At 44.1% G+C, this 19,930-nt stretch overlaps 1 protein-coding gene across 2 annotated transcripts in view; it reads right to left on the bottom strand.

Annotated features, from left to right (window-relative positions):
* Window positions 1–317: 317 nt before the first annotated feature.
* LOC140916260 (organic solute transporter subunit alpha) overlaps window positions 318–19,930 on the bottom strand; it is a 46,294-nt gene continuing 26,681 nt past the window's right edge. Inside the window, exons 4-8 of one of the 2 annotated variants that reach the window (XM_073357635.2) lie at window positions 17,037–17,195; window positions 14,589–14,700; window positions 11,707–11,853; window positions 7,476–7,581; window positions 318–3,774 (exon numbers count right to left, since the gene is read on the bottom strand). In XM_073357635.2, coding sequence (XP_073213736.1) covers window positions 3,587–3,774; window positions 7,476–7,581; window positions 11,707–11,853; window positions 14,589–14,700; window positions 17,037–17,195 — 712 coding nt within the window. In that variant the 3' untranslated portion in view covers window positions 318–3,586. The remainder of the gene's footprint in view (window positions 3,775–7,475; window positions 7,582–11,706; window positions 11,854–14,588; window positions 14,701–17,036; window positions 17,196–19,930) is intronic. The other variant, XM_073357646.2, reaches the window with a different exon arrangement.

The following is a 19,930-nucleotide window of genomic DNA, read 5'->3' as shown; positions in this document are numbered from 1 at the left end:
CTCCTTTCTTATATGACAATCTGAAGCAGGCTTGGCATCAAAGATATGAGATGTTCACCCCGAGATATCTCATTTTATGGCAGCTGTTTGAAATTTGACTCATGGAACTTGAAGATCAGTTACTCTCCGTCCGAGAGAGCCTTGACATTATAGTATTTGTAAACCTTTAACATCACAAATACACACCATTGGAAGCAAAATGTTCTTACTCATTGAGATGTGATTGTTACCAGAGTGAGGAGAAAGCACCTCAGAATGCTGGAGGTCGAGCTAGGAGGAAAGACACATTACAAATATAAAGTAGAACAAATGGTCCTGTTTTATTTTTGGATAATTAAAATAAAACATTAACAACAACAAAAATGATACATTCTGCCACTTTCATGATCATTTTGGCTCTATTCAGGAAAGCATTCCTATTCAGGAAAACACTTAAACACATGCTTAAAATTACGCAAGACCTGTTCTGACCTAATTAGGGTTATACATAAGCATGTGCATAAATGCTTTTCAGAATTGGGGCCTTGGGCCCAGATCCTCAACGGTATTTAGGTTCCTAACTTCAACTGATTTCAGTGGAAATCTGTCTTCTTAGTTGCCAGCGCAAAAGTCCACTTAATCCACTTGCTAATCACTGCCTACGCTGTAAATTTCATTGCTCAAATATGCAGTGTAGCTGTAGTTGTGTCAGTCTTACCTTGAATGGTCGCTTAGAGTATATGCTAACTACTTATGCTCAGGAGTCTGTTCCACCTTGCATTTAGCTGTGACGCTGGAGTACCTTTCCCAGACCTAGAGAAGAGCTCTGTGTGGATCGAAAGCTTGTCTCTCTCACCAACGGAAGTTGGTCCAATAAAAGATATTAGCTCACCCACCTCATCTTTCTATTGCTCAAATATGACACATGAATAATAGTAGAAGTATTAAAAATCTACTCTAAAAGCATAATAGCTAAAGAGACTCTCATGGTTAAACTAAGCTCACATTGATTTTAAAATATAAATCTATTTTAATGAGCATTTCAGATATGTGATTGTGACAAATGCTTGGTTGACAGTGATGGAAAATGAAGCCTTCTCTCCACAGAATAGGTTAATCAGAGGCAGTATCAATATAGGCTTCTTGCTTTGCCCAGATAACACACCTTTAACTGTGTGTGGGAAGATCCAAGTCATTCAGTCTCCATGCCTGTTCCCAACACTTGATTTGAGTTCTAAATCCCCATGTATACTAGGAAATTGATCAGTTAGTAGCAACAGGTCCCAGTGAAGCAATGCTGAAAGCCATTGAATGTAATGTATGGAACAAAACAATTTTCAACATCATTAGAGAAAAAGCATGACTTTTGAAAACGATTTTGTCCCATTTGCACGAGCAATTAAATTGTTTCCAATCCCAATTCATGAGAAGACTTGTTGGCTCTAAATAGTCTATTTTCCCCATTTGGGGTCCCAGGAAGTCACAGCCAGCCACAATAAAACACTAGCAAATGCCATCTTATGTGGATAGGTATTAGATTACAACTATGGGAGTAACTATGCTAACTGCTGTGGTTAAGTATCTATGGCCTTGTCTACACTTAGAAAATATATCATGTTAGAAAACGTGCTAAATAACAAGATGTTAAACATGCTTTGGCATATAGCATGGACAAGTACAATCGTGTTTAAAAAGTGTAAGCTGGTCATGATTAACCTTAGTGGGAGAATCTAGAAGCTAAGTCATATCTGATATTATGTATTTAAAACAGATACATTTTCCTAGTGTATATATGGTCAAAGCATCCATGCCCAATGTGAACTAGAGAAGCCAGAAGAGACTGAGAAGGAGCTGAATGCTGGTCTCTCATGACACACACAACTCCTGACAGCTTACTAAACATTACATGGTGTCAGAAGTTATATCAAACCAAAATGGAGCAATTAGCCTCCTCAAAGAACACTGGATTTCCAGGGACCCCTTATGATAGATGGAAATTCACTGAAATGAGACTAACCAATGGGTGTCAGTGATGGCAGTATTTGGACCAACAAGTCTAAAAACAGTCTAAGTCTTAGTGCAGTGTTTCTTAAACTGGGGGTCCTGACCCAAAAGGGGGGTCACAAGGCTATTGTGGGGGGGTCATGAGAGCGGCATCTGCTGGCAAGGTGCCCAGCTCTGAAGTAAGCAGCAGAGCAGAAATAAGGGTGGCATGGTATGGGAGCAGGGATGTCAGAGCTTGAAATACTTTCAAATGGCAGCCCAGCAAAAAAAGTTTGAGAACCCCTGTCCCTAGTGGGCTTCAGGATGGCTCAGGATTGGGGGTGAGGGGGGAGCAATTATTTGAAAATGATTCCTGTTAATAAAAATACTTAGCTTTATAGAAAAATGTGTATACATTATCTCAAAGCGCTTCACAAAGATAGTTAAGTATCATTATCCCCATTTTACAGATGGGGACACTAAGGCACAGCAGGTCAGTGGCAGAGCACAGAACATAACTCACCTCTCCTATCTCCTAGTCCCATACCCGATCCATTGGATCACACTGCTTCCCATGGGGAGGACTATTGATAGCTATTATTAAATAGTCATGAATGGTTACTGTGTGCTTACTGGTATAAAACAGTGGTTCTCAACCTGGGACATGCATAACCCTGAGGGTACGCAGAGGTCTTGCAGGGGGTACATCAAATCATCCAAGGTATTTGCCTAGTTTTACAACTGGCTACATAAAAAGCACAAGCGAGGTCAGTCCCAATTTAAATTTCATACAAATGAGAAAGTAAACAATTTTTCAGTAATAGTGTGCTGTGACACTTCTGTACTTTTATGTCAATATTGTAAGCAAGTAATTTTAAGTGAGGTGAAACTTGGGGTATGCAAGACAAATCAGACTCCTGAAAGGGGTACAATAGTCTGGAAACATTCAGAATCACTGGTATAAAAAAGACAGGAAAAAGTGACAGCCCTCACCCAAAGAGCTTATCATTACTGAGTTGGATATCGCATGCAGGATGTGTTGGGGTCTGAGAGGATATATTTACTGAGGTATGTTAGCTGTTGTGGGTTTGGTGAGAAGAGTGAGAGTTGAGGAGGGATTTGAACAAAGAGAGGGTGGGCACCTGAAGTGTTGGAACAGGGAGAGAGCTCCAAACACAGAGGTGGCTACACGAAGTGAGGAAAAAAACAAAAAGAGTGAGTCTCCAGTGTTGCCGCATTATATAAAGACCATAATGTGTGCAAACCTGTATTTTATCAATTCACATTTACACTGCAGGGTTCAAACAAGCTGATGGGACCCAAACTGTCTGACAACTGCATGAAATTATATGGAGACAGAAATCTCTCACTCTGTGTATGTATCTCTGGAAAATAAGGAGGTTTATCCTCCCACTTTTCGGTCCTTTCTGTCCAGGTCACAGGAATTTATACCAGAAGCTGTTCCAGCTTGGAAATCTGCTATTTGCAGTATAAGGATATAAAAGTTGCAATGGACGTCCCCTCAAGTAAAGCATATACATTAATCAGGATCTTGCCATGGGCAAGCTGAGTTGGGCTACAAGTATTGTCCCAGCTTTCACAAGACAGCACATCTGTCCACCTTCTATACATTTTGGGTTCCATCTTCAATAAATTTGCTATTTAGGTTGATCTTGGTGTTCTGTTTGTTGTCGCTAGTTTCCTGGTCAGTGCACTCTGGAAGTTCCAGATCATCATATCTTTTCCTATACACCACCCTTGAGATCAGTGTTATCAGAAACATTTCCATTATGAGGAGCTGTTGATTCATATCTGGCAAAAAAAAAAAAAGAAAAGAAATCACGTCAGAATTGGGGAAGAAGAGAACAGTAGGTTTAACTCATCCCCATTTGCCCAAAGGGCACAGGCACTGACTTTTATTTTTCCCTGGGGGTGCTCCACCCCTGCTCTGCCCCAAGGCCCTGCCCCGACTCCACCGCTTCCCCTGAGGCCCCACCCTCGCTCCACCTCTTCCCACCCCCGCTCCGCCCTCTCCCTGAAGCTCTGCCCTCGCTTTGCCTCTTCCCGCCCCCACTTCAACCGCTCCTGGGGGCCCCCACCCACCCGCCACTCGCTGCTCTCCGCTGAGAGCTCCCCCCAGCCGCCAAACAGCTGATTGGGGTGCCACCGAACAGCTGTGGCTGGTGGGTGCTGAGCACCCACTATTTTTTTCCATGGATGCTTTAGCCCTGGAGCACCCACAGAGTCAGCACCTATGCCAAGGGAAGCAGCTTCCTCCTAAGCCAGCAAGTGGCTGTTGTAGCCCAGGTGGGATTCACCCCTGCAGAGGGTAGCCAGGATTTTCAGGCTAAGCTGCCAAAGAGCCACAGAAGCTCTAGGCAAAAGTTGCCTTAGGATGGGTTGAATCAGCACATCTCCTGGATGCCCAGGCCTCCCCCCTCCCTAGCAAGAGTTGGCTTGGGGAGGGTGGGGAGAAGGTTCCTTGCTCCTGGCTCCTTCCAAGGATGAGACTGGTGCTACTGCCTCCCATTTCTGGGTGGAGTTGCTGCTGGGAGCCTTGCTTCAGGGTTACACTGCTGGGAGATGGGAGTGAATAAGGTCTAAAGCCTGGTTTACACTTAAAAGTTAGGTCAACATAGCTATGGAGCTCAGGGATGTGAAAAATTCATGGCCCTGGGCGCCCTAGCTATGCCAACTTAACTCCTGATGTAGATGCGGCCTTGCTGATGGAACAATTTTTCCACTGACCTAGCTATCACCACTGAGGCAGGTAGATTACCGACTTCAATAGAAAAACCTTTTTCATCACTGTAGGATGCATCTACACCAGTGGTCCCCAATCTGTGGGGCACGCTGTGACATTCTGTATCCCAAAGTAACACCTTGGTGCCCCCATAGTCACCAGTGTTATAGAATTGCAACAAATCTTGTACAAAATATGTCATGTAAGGTGTCAATGGAAAAGGTATGGTTTGCTGATTATGATTATCCTATTTGTATGCATGTATCATTTTTGTATCTGAAGTTATGAATATTGACTATGGGCCAGTATTTCAAATGTGTTTACTCCTGGGTAACACCCATAAAGTAGTTTACATCCAGTCTAGCCAACACATTGTGAATGGACTAATCAAGGAAAGGGCCCATCAATAAACACAATGGGCCATGGGAAAAGCTTTTCCCCACCCAATGGACTTTCCTGTGAACGTTCTAGCCAGAATATGGGTAATGGCCCCTGCTAGGACTCATCCAAGCATGCAAGGGCATGTGGCTTGATCATGTGACACTGGACTCCATCTTGTGCCTGTACTTTACTGTACAAACTGTGCTGGGGACTTTGCTTGGAACAAAGAAGTTCCCTCCACATTGAAGAAGCTATATAAGGGGGAAGTGACATCATTACTGGGCCTCACTCCTCCTACAACAAAGCACCTTAGGAACAAAGACTGACTTGGGGATGTAGTCCCAGTCTGAAGGGATTTATAGCCTGTGTAAGGAAGATTGTTGGACTGTTTGTAACATCAGGGTGAGGCACTGCTTGATTCAAATCCTGTCTAGTGTACTGAACTTAGATTGCAATTTTGTTTTGTTTTTTCTTAGGTAACCAACTTTGATTTGTACGTTATCACTTACAATCACTTAAAATCTATCTTTCTATAGTTAATAAATCTGTTTTATATTTTTTACCTAAAACAGTGTGTTGCTTGAAGAGCAAAAGGGAAATCCGCTCAGGAAATCCACTCAGGGTTGGTGCATTGGCCTCTCCACACTGAAGGCTGGACTGGGATATAAACTTACACTGGTCAGGCTTTTGACCAGAGCAAGATGGTAAGGCTCTGGGGTCCTAGGCTGGAGAGCTAGTCGGGGGACTGGCTGGAGCCACTCTATTGTTAGTCCATGAGTGGATAGGAAAAGCATTCATGTAACTGCAGCAGTGGGTGTCTCTGTCTGTGAATGTCTGTGTAAGTGCAGGATCTGGAGGGAGCTGCAGCTTGTCCCAGCATCACAGTGAGTGAGGGAGCCTAGGCTGGTGAGACAGAAGGCTCAGTGATACCCCAGTTCCAGGTTGCACCCTGGGGAAGTCCATCACACCTGCCCCCCTAGGGGGGCACAGAGAAACTTTAGAGAGGCATGTAGCAGGCCCGGGCCAGCCCCCATGGGAGGGTGGGGAGGGAGAGCCACCCAGCCCTGCTCCACCCCCAGCCACAGCTCCACTCCACCTCCTGCTCTGCCCCAGCCCAGCTCTGCCATCATTCGCTCTCTGCCCTGAGGCCAGCTCCACCTCTAGCCCCAGCTCCTCCCCCCATCCCTAGTTCTGCCCTCAGCTCCACCTTCAGCCCCAGCTCCTTTGCTGAACCAATTGCAAGTAATGGAGTAGGGTGGGGCACGGACAGATTCCATTACGGAATGGGAGAGGCATGACAGGGAAAGGTTGAGCACCACTGGTCTATACTATGGGGCTGCAGTACCATAACTGTGCTGCTCTAGCGCCCAGAGTGTAGACATGGCCTAACCCTCAGCTGAGTGGTATTTGTCTGTTCTACGGTAACTTTTGAATACCACATCTGATCAATTCCAAAATTTCAGGGAATATTCCAGGCGTCAAAGAGCAGAAAATGGTAAAAAACAAAAGGGGAAAAACGGGGGACACACCACGCCCCTGGCATCTAGTTAGCAGAGTCACAGCTTCAAGCGCCTCCATAATTTTCTATGGATCAAAGAACCCGCTGATGGTAGCCATTAACACTTTCCAGCCTAACGATGCCCATCTCATCTCTTTCCAGCCTCCCAACCGAGTTTAACATGCCAACAGCCTGAACGATTTATCTCCCAACAGAAAGAAAAGAAATGAGAAATGGGTGGGGAGGGAGGGAAGACCAGACTGGGGGTCTGGGCACACACAATACCTTGTAGGATCAGCTCCTTAATTCTCACTGTTTTGGAGTTCAGATCTCTGTAAAGTGCTCTGTTGCTCATGAAAGCACTTTAGTAAATGCATACTTTATCTCCCAGTAGATTTGTGGCTGTCCAACTTCAGAAACCTTTGAAGGGGCCTAATTTTCAAAGGCTCGATGGTCAGTACTTTATGAGATCAGACCCTTTACCGCATCTCAGGTTAGACACTCAGAATCACCAGTCATTTTTCAAAATGTACAGTACTGCCAACCTCAAGCATTCAAAAATCATAAGATGGGCCCCAAAAAAACATGAGATAGTTGTTTTTACAATCTCATGATTTTTAATCCTAATATGTGTTGGATTTTTTGTCTTTGACATCTGGTTTCTGAGTCATTATCACTTATCTCTGCAACCAGGAGAGAAAGAAAGGTTTTTCTGGGAAAGCTGAAATGCTCATGTAACTGCAAGATGCCAGGAAACAGATATTTAAGCGAAATGCCAAAATGTCACAAGACACACATTAAAATCGAGAGCGTTGGCAACACTGATTTCCAGGCCTTTATACATTTAAAAAACAACCCTTCCCCACTCTACAGCCCTCCAAAAGAACCTACATGCTCCTCTGGCTGAAGAAGCCAGAGGTGGTGCACAGGGAATAATTCCTTGCAGAGCCAGGATGTTGATGATGGCTGCCTGGAGTTGGCTCAGAATGAGGACAAACTATGAAAAGAAACAAAGAAAAGAAAATTGATGCATCAGTACCACAGAAGGGCTGTAGTTCAGCACAGTGATCTTGCTTTCATGAAGAATATAAACTCCTCTTCCACCTTGTTTTTCCCCTCTCCTCATCTCCTACCCTAAGCCTGCCTCCCCTGCAGAATAAATCTTTTGGTGAAGGCAATATGGCTCACAGCTTGAAAATTAAATCAAACTTCCTAGCTGTAAAAAAGGCTTGACCTCAGCTCTTCGGTCTAAAGGTGCAATGGCTGCGAGGCTGCCATTTGGGGTATCGATCAATATTTACTGCTTCATATCAGAAGCAAACATAAGAAAAATGGAGTCTTACCAGCACTGTAATTATTAATTTGTACCCACCTGTACCAAGGGGACAAGATTCTTCTGTTGCCCTACTCTGGTATGAGGTGTTGGAACACACACGCGCGCACACACACAGCAGGCAGATGATGACCGATTCCTGCTAACTCACTGTGGCAGGGGTGACTCTTAAACTGTCCCCTAGTTAGAAAGGAAGTGACTTTTGGTGCAGAAGAAACTAGATTCTAGGACAGAGAGGTCTTTGCAGTGGAACCCAAGCTGGGGAAAGCCAAGCTGGGGGAAGAAAGGGCAGGGTGATGTGTGTGCATTGTTGTTGTTTGAGTAACCAATAAAGCCAAATGTCAGGAAGGGAGTAAGTTTGGACTAAATTCTGTGGACCAGCTTTACAAAGGTGTATACGTGCATTAAGATGCAGATAGGAACCTAGTGGGATTCACAGACATGCTTAAACAGATTAGGGCCCAGATTTTTAAAGGTATTTAGGCACTGCTGTGCTCAATGTTGCAAAATCTAATTGATTTAGGAGCCTAGCTCTCATTTTCAAAAGGGATTTAGACACACACAAGACTAAATCCCATTGACAGTCAATGGGCAACACGTTTAGAATCTGGGCCTAGGTGCCTAACTCTCACTGAAGCCATTGTAGGCACCTGGCCTGCTTAGGTGCTTTTGAAAATCCCATTAGGTCCCGATCTGCATCTTTATGCACCTAAATACCCTTGTAAATCTGGCCTTTTGTGTATAAATTCTTCTTAGAGCAGGCTAGAAACATGGCCTGCTCCCTCAAACTTTTCTTGCACTGTTCCTGACCTGAGAATTTTCCCCCTGAGCTAGTCAGTGTCTCACTAAGAAGTTCTTTCTGAACCCATGTCTCTAGTTGGCGTGTGTCCAGAGCATTTTTTAAATTGGTCAGGAAAACTGAGCTTTGCTTACATTTACTGCAGAGCGTTCGCTGTCTCAGCATGTTCCCCGCCCTGCCCACAAAGTAGTCCATCCATAAACAGATGTAAAAATCAAGAAATTCCTTAAGGCCAGTGAGAACAGAATAACATTCAACTGCTTTCTTGGGAACTGATAAGTGTGGAGGAGGGAAAGAAAATCTGTGGTTCAGTGTAAGATTATAAAATCCATTGCATAGGTTAAAATGATCAGAACTCCCCCATGAATACATTTCCCATAAAAATACAAACACAAAAATGTTTTCATTCACCTCCAGTATTATTGTGTTTACTAGTTTAGTGCTGTCAGTGTCCGGGACACAGAGAAAAACTGTTCCTGTCCTAAGGATTTTATAATCTAACGGCCTGAAGCACTTCATATGAGGTGTAATATTCCCTTCTGTGAGTAGTGCCTTGAGTTTAATGGGACTGCTTATGGTAGTAAGTCTGACTACTGAAAGTAAGTGCTGTAGGAGCAGATGCGAAGGCCAGCTGTGATCATGCAAAACAGATTTCAGGGCCACGTCATCAGGATGAATCACCCAATGAAGTAATTTTTAAAAACAAACAAATGCATGTGATCTCAGAATAGAGAGAGTGCTCTAGAGTGTGACACCTCTTAGTCTGTGCTGGCCTTCGCCATATATCTTGGTGGACATCCAAAATATTTAGGGGGCACATATGGAGTATCAGTGACTCACTAGCTTGAAATCGTGTTTAATTCCATGTTGAAGTTAATGTACAGGCTGACTTCAATTAAATAGGGTTGGGGGAACTAGCCTGAAAACTATCATACATAGATCTATACCTGAGAGCAGAATCCAGTAAAAACTACACGCAGCTTTTGTACTGTGTTAGATGGTGAAAATCCTAAATACCAGAGTGAATTTAAAACTATACTGGTCCCAGATCCAAAAAAACTTTGCCATCTCCATCCTGCCAGACAAACGGCAATATCAGATGTGTGTTGCTGGATGGCATCCAGCTGCTGCCTGCCTCCTACCCGTTCCTTCAGGTTGTACTGACATGTACTGACTACTTGTGAGTGTCTCATGGACACAGGCTGCACCTCCTCATTGACAGCATATGGCCAGAGACTACGCAGCCTGCTGTACACTGGCCTAAGCCTTCTCTACACTGAGTGTACAGCCCTAGTGTAGACACACTGTACCAGTGTGTAACCCGTTTGGGGTTTAGAGAGAATGGCCCTTTTAAATCTTTGCCCTGAGGGGAGGAAGGGCTGATTGTTCCAGGAAGAGGAAGTTCCGTTTTGGGAGCGGTGGGCATGGAGAGAAGGGAAACGACAGGGGGATGGGGGTGTCTGTAGCTCCAGACTGCAGCGAGGGGGCCCTCACAGAGTGAAGCAGCCAAGAACCTGCCTGAAACCTGGGAGGGACAGAGCGGCCGATTTGGGACACCCCAGGACAGGAGCCAGGAGGAGCACCATGCCAGAGTGGAATCACCCGAGAAACAGGAGCTGGATTCAGGATCACTGTTGCCCAGAGCTGTATGGTGCCAAGAGTACTGGGGATTGTGACTTTGCACTTGGAATAAGGAGGGAAGCTGTAGCTAGCTAAGTGGGGAGGTTGCCGCTCTGTGTGGGATTGCAGAGTGGCAGAAGAGGGCACTGGAGCAGTTTGTTGGGGAAAGTTCACTGGTGCCCAAGATGACCAGGAGCACCCAAGACTCGCTGCCAGACTGGAACTCTGCCCGGGACTCCTGAACTCTGAGAGCAGACACAGTGCTCGGTGTCTGCCCTTTCAGACTGTGGTACCGCTGGGCCTGTGGGGCCTCGTGGTAGGTGTAATCCTGTTTTACCGCTCCCCCTATCTTCCCTCTTGTTGTTCTTCTCCATTCATCCCCCTGTAAATAAATATTTCCCTCTCCTGTATTCATTGTACTGTTCTGGTGTGTGCGTGTGTTCACATCGGGGGGTATGGAACAACGTGTCCCTGGGGCAGAAGGGACTTTCCCTGCTGTGTTCCTGCGTGCCCCTTTTCCTGGCCAGAGCTGCCTGCAGAGCAGATTCCGTCTTGGCCATGAGGATGCTAAAGTTACAACTTAGTGTGACTTGCACTAGGTCAACTTAGTGAGGTAAACTGCCCCGGTGTGAGTCATGGCATTTACACTAAGGTTTTTCATCGACATAGACAAGGCCTTACAGTACCACCTCCTAGGGATGCCCACAGATGGCAGCACCGCAATAAGAGGATCCTGACTCAATCCTTTCTTGAGGATGGAGGTATCTTTCATGGGTTTCTTTAATATGGAAAATGGATAGAACTAAATCTGGCCCATATCTGGCCCCACTCTATTATTCAGTGGTTTCCTGCCAATGTTTTTATTATTGTCTTATTCTCATTTGTAGACTGGCCAAGAAAAATAACTAACAACACAGAAACAGCAGCATGGTGCAACAATTGAAACAAGAAGAACCACCCCCACGCCCCCCAGTTCCAGAACCCTTCCCATCTTTTAAAGTACACACTAGCATTTTAACATTGTATTACAGGATACACCATGAGGCTTCCTTTATGCTGAGAAAAGAGAGCTCAGCTCTGTGCTATTTTTTTCCCACAGCCCAAGGAAGAATGGATTATAAATATTTCTCAGTTCTCCAGCATTATACAAAGACCAGATGCAAGTTAATACAAGTTGAGCATGAATAAGAACAACACTTCAAAGAGAAACCACATCTTTAACCAATCAAAGGGTGTGCCTTTGTACAGTAAGTTTTAAATTACAGTCTTTGAACTGAGAAGCAATACGCTGTACCAAATTCTGCCCAGGACTTGGGTTATTCTATATCAACAGCAATGCAAATTCTAAACTGGAATGTGAAGATTCTCACCTGATAAAGTGCAAACTTAGGGCTGATCTTCTTAGGGTTAAGAAGAACTTGAACTTGTTGAAACATGATTCCAATTGGCCATAGAGCAATCATTGTAAGGACACCGACGAAGCAGTTAATCCATATTGCAGCTCCATTAGGAGTTAACTAAAAAGCAAATTAAACAGGCATATGGATAAGACTTGGCAATTGTGAAAACATGCAAAAATAAAACACCTATTTCTATTTTTATGAAAGCTGCAATCAACAGCAGAGGCTCCTGGGATTTGCAGTGGAAACTGCTCTGGGGACACTGCCAACAGAAGGGATAATACGGAATGCAGTACTTGATCACCAATCAGCCAGTGGCCTGCAAAACTGGCAGGACCTGGGAAGGTGACGAAGAGGTAGATTATTCCAGGACCTGAGCACCATCCCTCTCCCGTCAACACCAATGGGAGTTGCTGGTGCTCAGCATCTTGCAGGATCAAGCCCAGAATGACCCACCAGAGGCTTCTTCTGAAAGACAAATTGTCTCCCCCAGAAGACTCAAAGATATTTTAGGTTATATTTGTATTGCTGTAAAATAATACAAAAGGCTTTATTATTACTACTACTCTGACTCACGCAGCATGTCTTTTTTTTGTAAGAGGTCCAAACTTTTCAGTAGGTGTGTAGACATTTAGATTCCAGGCCAGTACTCAGCACCTACTGATCCTGTGACCAGAGAGCCCATCAAGTGAAGTACGGCTTACAGTGACCAACCTTTTAACATTTTTTGAGAGGCCTCTTATTTTGAAGTTTTCAGGGGACCCCATTTAACTTTGGGACAGTCCTGTTTGCAAAATGCCCAGGCAACTCCTTTGCTTGAGTTTTCACCTACAAATAATTGCATTTTTGCTACAGTGGAAAGAGTTAAAAATTTGGCTTGAAAACAGTCTTTGCTTTTTGTGAATGGGAGAAAACATGCTGAGTCCACTGGCTTTAGCAGTGGTGTAATTATCCTCAGAGTTGTCTTGCTTTTTGCGTATTTTAACAATCCATTCGAGTTTATAGGGCGGAGCCAACACATCAGGCAGTTCAGATTTACCTTTATTCACGTGCTTCTCGGCTTGGTGTTTTACAGAGAACATGAAAATCAGTTCCTTCATTCAAGGCCAAGGGGATCTTACCACAGACTGGGTAATTCTCCAGGATGCCACCAGACACTAGGGGAAGGAGAAGCAGGCAGCGGCGTATGTGGAGTGAGTTGAACGATGGGTGCCACAGAGATGTGTGAATGGAATCAGAGGAGGATTAAAGGGCAGGTGGTTGTCTGATGATGATTTTGAATCCACAAGTGGAGCTGGCTGGAATTTTTCAAACTAAATCTCTTAGAAATTTGAACTTTTTACACAAATAGAATGTTTCACAAAGACTTTTTTGTAATTTTCTGGTTTTTTGGAAATTTTCCAATGGAAATGTTTAATGGAAAAAATTGTCCTTGAGGGGCAGCATTGTCTAGTAAGTAGGGCTGGAGCGTGAGCTAGGAAACCAGGCTTCTATTCCTGGTTCTGCCATTGACATGCTATGTGACCTTGAACAAGTCATTTCCCCTTACTATGCCGCAGTTTTCCTTCCTACCTCTGGTGCGCCTTGTCTGTTTAGATTGCCAACTCTTCCAGGCAGGGACCATCTTTCACTATGTGTTTGTACAGCACCTGGGGATCTGATCTTGGTTGAGGTCGCTAAAGGTACGTCTACACAGCAAGTGGCAGCCCACAGCAGCAAGTCTACACAGACCTGGGCTTGTGCTACCATGCTCAAAATAACTGTGTAGACAGTGCTTTTTAGCTGTGACTCCAGCTGGAGCTGGGCTCTGAAGCCCACCCCTCGCCCTAGGCTGCAGACCCCGAATTCCAGCCAGAGCTGCAACATCTACACAGCTCTTTTTAGCATGGTAGTGCAAGCCCCACAAGCCCCAGGCTCAGAAGCTTGCCGCTGCGGGCTGTGTAGACATACCCTAAGTGTAAGATAAATAAATAATAGCCACTTGTTGGTTATTTGTCAGAATATTTGAGGGGCTTGGAGGTTTTCTATTGCCAATTTGAAGTGGTCAGACAAACCACGCGATGGGATTTTTCCAAAACTGAAAAATGAGAACATGAAAAATCTGATCATTGCAAAATACCATGGAACGGAAAACTCATTCGAATTTGCAGACATTTCTAAGAGAGATATTGTTTTTTTCGCCTAGCTCTGAGATGATGTCTACCTCAAGCAGTGGGCCGTACGACAAAAAGGTTGGAGACGCCTTGTTTGGGGCACGGTTAATGCGGACACTGCCTTTTACATAAATTCTGTGACAGTGCTGGTGCTGTCTAAATGGTCCTGGTTCTTGTGCAACACATTTGTTTAAACACACTTGGCCCATTCGCTGTTGCCTGGCAACTTATGTAATTATTAGCGTAAGGAACTCACATGTATAGCCTGTGCAGACCTTGTAATGGAATTAGTATAGCTTACCCCTGATTGGTCATTGCCCACCCAAGGCTGTCCACACCAGCTGAATAGGAACTCAGTGATTGCCAGTCCATGGCTGCTCAATGCCAGTACCTGGCTCCTCACCTGCTAGGTACTGTGCTCTTGGAATAAAGCCGGACACTCCTTCAACTGAACCAGAACCGGCTGTGAGCGTTATTTTGTTGCATGACAACCAGCAGCCGTTGAAGGTGAATGTACAATGCTACTTTACGCTGAGTTTGCACAAGTATAAATGACAGCACACTATGCGGTGGGATGATAAATTGGGGCTGCTGTTTATATGATGCTGGTTAGTACATAAACCTGGCTTTTTAGACACTCATTGTCAAGCCAAAGTTTACAAGCTTGGTGAGCAATGGCTGATTAGAATATTTACTTACATCAGAAAGGCTGTAGTTTCCATTGGTCCAAAGCACTATTGACAGAAACATTAGCACAGGTCGAAGGAAAGCAAATTGAAAGGTCCCCAACTTCAGCAGAAACAGGGTTCGTCTGGCAAGTCAAAAAACCACCGCTGCTCAATACCTTGTTAATAAGCTTAACACAACTTCACTAGATATTGTCTAATAGTAGAGGCCCCACATTTTCCATATGTACTGTACATGGCTGAAATCTGGCAAGGAACATCTTCTAGAACCTAAACAGCTTGTCTAGAGCAGGAGTTCTCAAACTGAGGGTCGCGAGCTGTCAACCTCCACCCCAAACCCTGCTTTGCCTCCAGGATTTATAAGGGTGTTAAATATACAACAAAGTGTTTTTAATGTATAAGGAGGGTCACACTCAGAGGCTTGCTATGTGAAAGGGGTCACCAGTAAAAATTTTTGAGAGCCACTGGTCTAGAATTCTCTAATTTTTCACAGCATATTGAAAGATGTAGACACTAACTTAGCAGAACAGGCACAAAATAATGTTTTTTGCTCCATTGCTGGCTCTGCAGCAGCAGTTCAGTAACTAATGGAGCTGTGCAAAAGGTGATGTATTAGAGTCTACTGGGGAGCCAATGGCAGAACAGCTAGCACCTGAAATTTGCCCTTAACTCCTCCACTGCAGCCATACTGTCCCAACCTTCTGCTACAGTGGGCAAGTTGGTGCTTCATTACCAGCATTAAACTTAATGGCAAGTTACCATAGATCAGTGATTCTCAGACTTTTGTACTGGTGACCCCTTTCACAAACCAAGCCTCTGAGTGCGACCCCACTTATAAATGAAAAACACTTTTTAATATATTTAACCCCATTATAAATGCTGGAGGCAAAGCAGGGCTTGGGGTGGAGGCTGACAGCTCATGACCCCCCCATGTAATAACCTCGCGACCCTCTGAGGGGTCCCAACCCCCAGTTTGAGAATTCCTGCCATAGATCTTTAGTCCTTGTCTACAGAAACCGTGTCACATATGGTGGCTTCTTCCTGATTCCACCCTTCCTGATTAGCAAACCCCCAGTCTTGTGGTAGTCCAGGAAAGCAAGGGTTTTGCAGGATCAGGAGAGAGGATCAGCATTTTCCGGAGTATTCCTCCATGAACACTGTTCAGTAGCCATTCACTTTTCTTCCTAGGTCGGAGGAAATCATCCACCTTTGATCACTACGCTACCTAGCCCCAGCAGGACAGATGGTGCAAGCTTCCCTCTTTTCAGTGAGTCATAATCACAGACCAAAAAACATCCTTTAGATTTTAATGCTGTTTTAAAAATACCATAAGGAAAAGGTGGGGGGGAGGGAAGGGGAAGACCCTTGCCACTCAGGCACATGAAAGCGGATCTATCTGAACTATCTAAGTGCACACTGGGCAAGGTCCAGCTCCTGATCCCCTTTTCTTTGCCAACTTTATTATTCCTCACCTATTTCCCAGCTCTCGCTCTCTCTGGTTATTTCGGTCTTCACTGTTGTGCCCTTGGCCCCTCAGACACTCTACCTAATGAAGGCTCAGCAGCCAGCCAGCTGCCATTTAATGTGAAATGTGATATATTAATGAACCTTGATTTATTGTAATTGCTCAATTAATACAGCCATAATTACATCATTACAGTGGTAATTTTACTCCCGCAAATCATTACAGAACTATAAACGGTACAAACAAGTGTGAAATGGGCTGAGACAGGTCACCCGATTAGTGCATTTGCCCTTTCAAGCATTTGGAGAATTGTGTGACAACAGAGCAATTGTTGCTGATAGAAACCTGTTACTGTACCTCCCATTCCCCTGTTCCTGACCCTTATCGCTCTTATCTGCACTAACCTGTCTTATGTATCATCCCTATTTGTTATTTTAAAAAAAAAGCTCTCTTCAGCCAAACAAGAGACACCTGCAGGAGGGGCCAGAGGAGGCTGAAATTGTCAAGACGTCATCCTCTGTACTGGAAGAAGCTTAGAGAGCTCAAGAGTAGGTAGAAGGCAAGGCTTCCCAACCCTAGGTACTGATGAGAAGGAGCCCACCATAGGTCTACAGAGGTAGGAGGCATCCCACAAAGATAGCCATCCTTCTGCCCACTGGCAGCATGACTCCAGCAACAGCCCCACTTTCACCGAAAGGCTGAAAGTCCACTGGGTTGACCAAGAATTGTCTGGTCCCCAACTCCAAGCCCTTCCACCCCAAAACAGTGGAGGATAGCTGCATGGTGCAAGCTGAAAGAGTAAATTTTGACGTGGCCCCATAATGATAATACACCTTAAAATAGACAGCATGAGATTCACAAAGGTGACACATTCAATATGCGCTGGGTGCAAATTTTCTCTGAAGCAGGAAGACCCAGTATCATATGTATGGCTCTGCTAAGCTGCTGGTTTCTGACACCAGTACTCTAGCTGGGGAGCTCTAAAGTGAAACTCACCTAGTGATGTGTACATGAGGGAGGCAAAGGCAACAGCAACAGAAGGGACCTGTGCTGATCTTGAAACGATCATTTTCAAATCTAGTGAGAAATAACTTTTGACCTCCACACTCTTTAATCATCATCAGCATGAACTTGTGGATCACAATGGCAAAAAAACTACAAGAGAAAAAATATCAGGTTAAACATACACAATGTGCATGTGCTCTTTGTATACCAGCATAGACACCGTTCTGCATCTATACCAGCATAGACATGTATCTTTAACCATCCTACTCCAGGATTTGCAATGCTGACATTTCCTAAAAAGTCTGTTATAAATAGTAATATTTAGCGCTAATTGCGTAGAAACATTACTTTACAAGGGCAGGCTGAGTTAAGTATTAGTTTCATTTTACAGATAAGGAAATTGAGACACGGAGCAACTAAATGATTTGCCTAAGGCCACATAGCATGTAGGTGGGAGAGTCAGCATTAGAATGCAGGAGCTCCTGGCTCCCGCCCTAGTGCTCTATCCATTAGACTCCGCTGCCTCTGCTTTTTGTACTGTTTTTCTACTTGTTGGCTGAGCTCTCACCAATGCAGTCATACTTTGTACCCACACAGTCAGAACTTGTAAGCAAATCACATTTGGCCTTCAGAATTTTCATTGTAAGTATATAGCCTATGATTGGCCTATGATTTGATGGGCAGGGATGGTGTCCCTAGCCACTGTTTGCCAGAAGCTGGGAAAGGGCGACAAGGGATTGATCACTTGATGGTTACCTGTTTTGTTCGTTCCCTCTGAAGCACCTGGCATTGGCCACGGTCGGAAGACAGGATACTGAACATAAGAACATGAGAATGGCCGTACTGGGTCAGACCAAAGGTCCATCAAGCCCAGTATCCTGTCCTCTGACAGTGGCCAATGGCAGGTGCCCCAAAGGGAATGAACAGAACAGATAATCATCAAGTGATCCATGCCCTGTCACCCAATCCCAGCTTCTGGCAAACAGAGGCTAGGGACAGCATTCCTGCCCATCCTGGCTAATAGCCATTGATGGACCTATCTTCCATGAATCTATCTAGCTCCCTTTTGAACCACGTTATAGTATTGGCCTTCACAACATCCTCTGGCAAGGAGTTCCAGAGGTTGACAGTGTGTTGCGTGAAAACATACTTTCTTGTGTTTATTTTAAACCTGCTACCTATTAATTTCATTTGGTGGCCCCTTGTTCTTGTATTATGAAAAGGAGTAAATAACACTTCCTTATTTACTTTCTGTATACCACTCATGATTTTATAGACCTCTATCATATTCCCCCTTAGTCGTCTCTTTTCCAAGCTGAAAAGTCCCAGTCTTATTAATCTCTCCTCATACAGAAGCTGTCCTATACCCCTAATAATTTTTGTTGCCCTTTTCTGAACTTTTTCCAATTCCAATATATCTTTTTTGAGACGGGGCGACCACATCTGCATGCACTATTTAAGGTGTGGGTGTACCATAGATTAGATAGAGGCAATATGATATTTTCTGTCTTATTATCTATCCCTTTCTTGAGGATTCCCAACGTTCTGTTTGTTTTTTTGACTGCCGCTGCACATTGACTGCCGCTGCACATTGAGTGATTTCAGAGAACTATCCACAGTGATTCCAAGATCTCTTTCTTGAGTGGTAACAGCTAATTTAGACTCCATCATTGTATATGTATAGTTAGGATTATGTTTTCCAATGTGCATTACTTTGCATTTATCAACATTAAATTTCATCTGCCATTTTGTTGCCCAGTCACCCAGTTTTGTGAGATCCTTTTGTAGCTCTTCAGAGGCTGCCTGGGAGTTAACTATCTTGAGTAGTTTTGTATCATCTGCAAATTTTGCCACCTCACTGTTTATACCTTTTTCCAGATCATTTATGAATATGTTAAATTTGTAGGACTGGGAACAGTACAGATCCTTGGGGGACACCACTATTTACACCTCTCCATTCTGAGAACGGACCATTTATTCCTACCTTTTGTTTCCTATCTTTTAACCAGGTACCAATCCATGAGAGAACCTTCCCTCTTATCCCATTACTGCTTATTTTGCTTAAGAGCCTTTAGTGAGGGACACTGTCAAAGGCTTTCTGAAAATCTAAATACACTATGTCCACTGTATCTCCTGTGGCCCTCTCAAAGAATTCTCGCAGATTGGTGAGACATGATTTCCCTTTACAAAAACCATGTTGACTATTTCCCAACAAATCATGTTCATCTATGTGTCTGACCATTTTGTTCTTTATGATAGTTTCAACCAATTCGCCCGTTACTGAAATGAGGCTTACTGACCTGTAGTTGCCAGGGTCACCTCTGGAGCTCTTTTTAAAAATTGGTGTCACATCCTCCAGTCGTTTGGTACAGAAGCTGATTTAAATGATAGGTTACATTTAGTAGTCCTGAAATTTCACCTTTGAGTTCCTTCAGAACTCTTGGGTGAATACCATCAGGTCCTGGAGACTTATTACTGTTTAGTTTATCAATTTGTTCCAAAACCTCCTCCAATGATACCTCAATTTGGGACAGTTCCTCAGATCTGTCATCCAAAAAGAATGGCTCAGGTTTGGGAATCTCCCTCACATCCTCAACAGTGAAGACTGATGCAAAGAATTTATTTAGTTTCTCCACAATGGCCTTATCGTCTTTGAGTGTTCCTTTAGCATCTTGATCGGTGGCTCCACTGGTTGTTTAGCAGGGTTCCTGCTTCTGATGTGTTTAAAAAAAATGTTGCTATTATTTTTGGAGTCTTTGGCTAGCTGTTCTTCAAATTCTTTTTTGGTCTTACTAATTATATTTTTACACTTCATTTGCCAGAGTTTATGCTCTTTTCTGTTTTCCTCATTAGGATTTATCTTCCACTTTTTAAAGGATGCCTTT

Source organism: Lepidochelys kempii, chromosome 1 (genome assembly GCF_965140285.1).
Source record: "Lepidochelys kempii isolate rLepKem1 chromosome 1, rLepKem1.hap1, whole genome shotgun sequence".
Lineage (NCBI taxonomy): Eukaryota > Metazoa > Chordata > Testudines > Cheloniidae > Lepidochelys > Lepidochelys kempii.
Note: the sequence above shows the minus strand (reverse complement) of the source record. Positions and strands in the feature narration are given on the sequence as shown.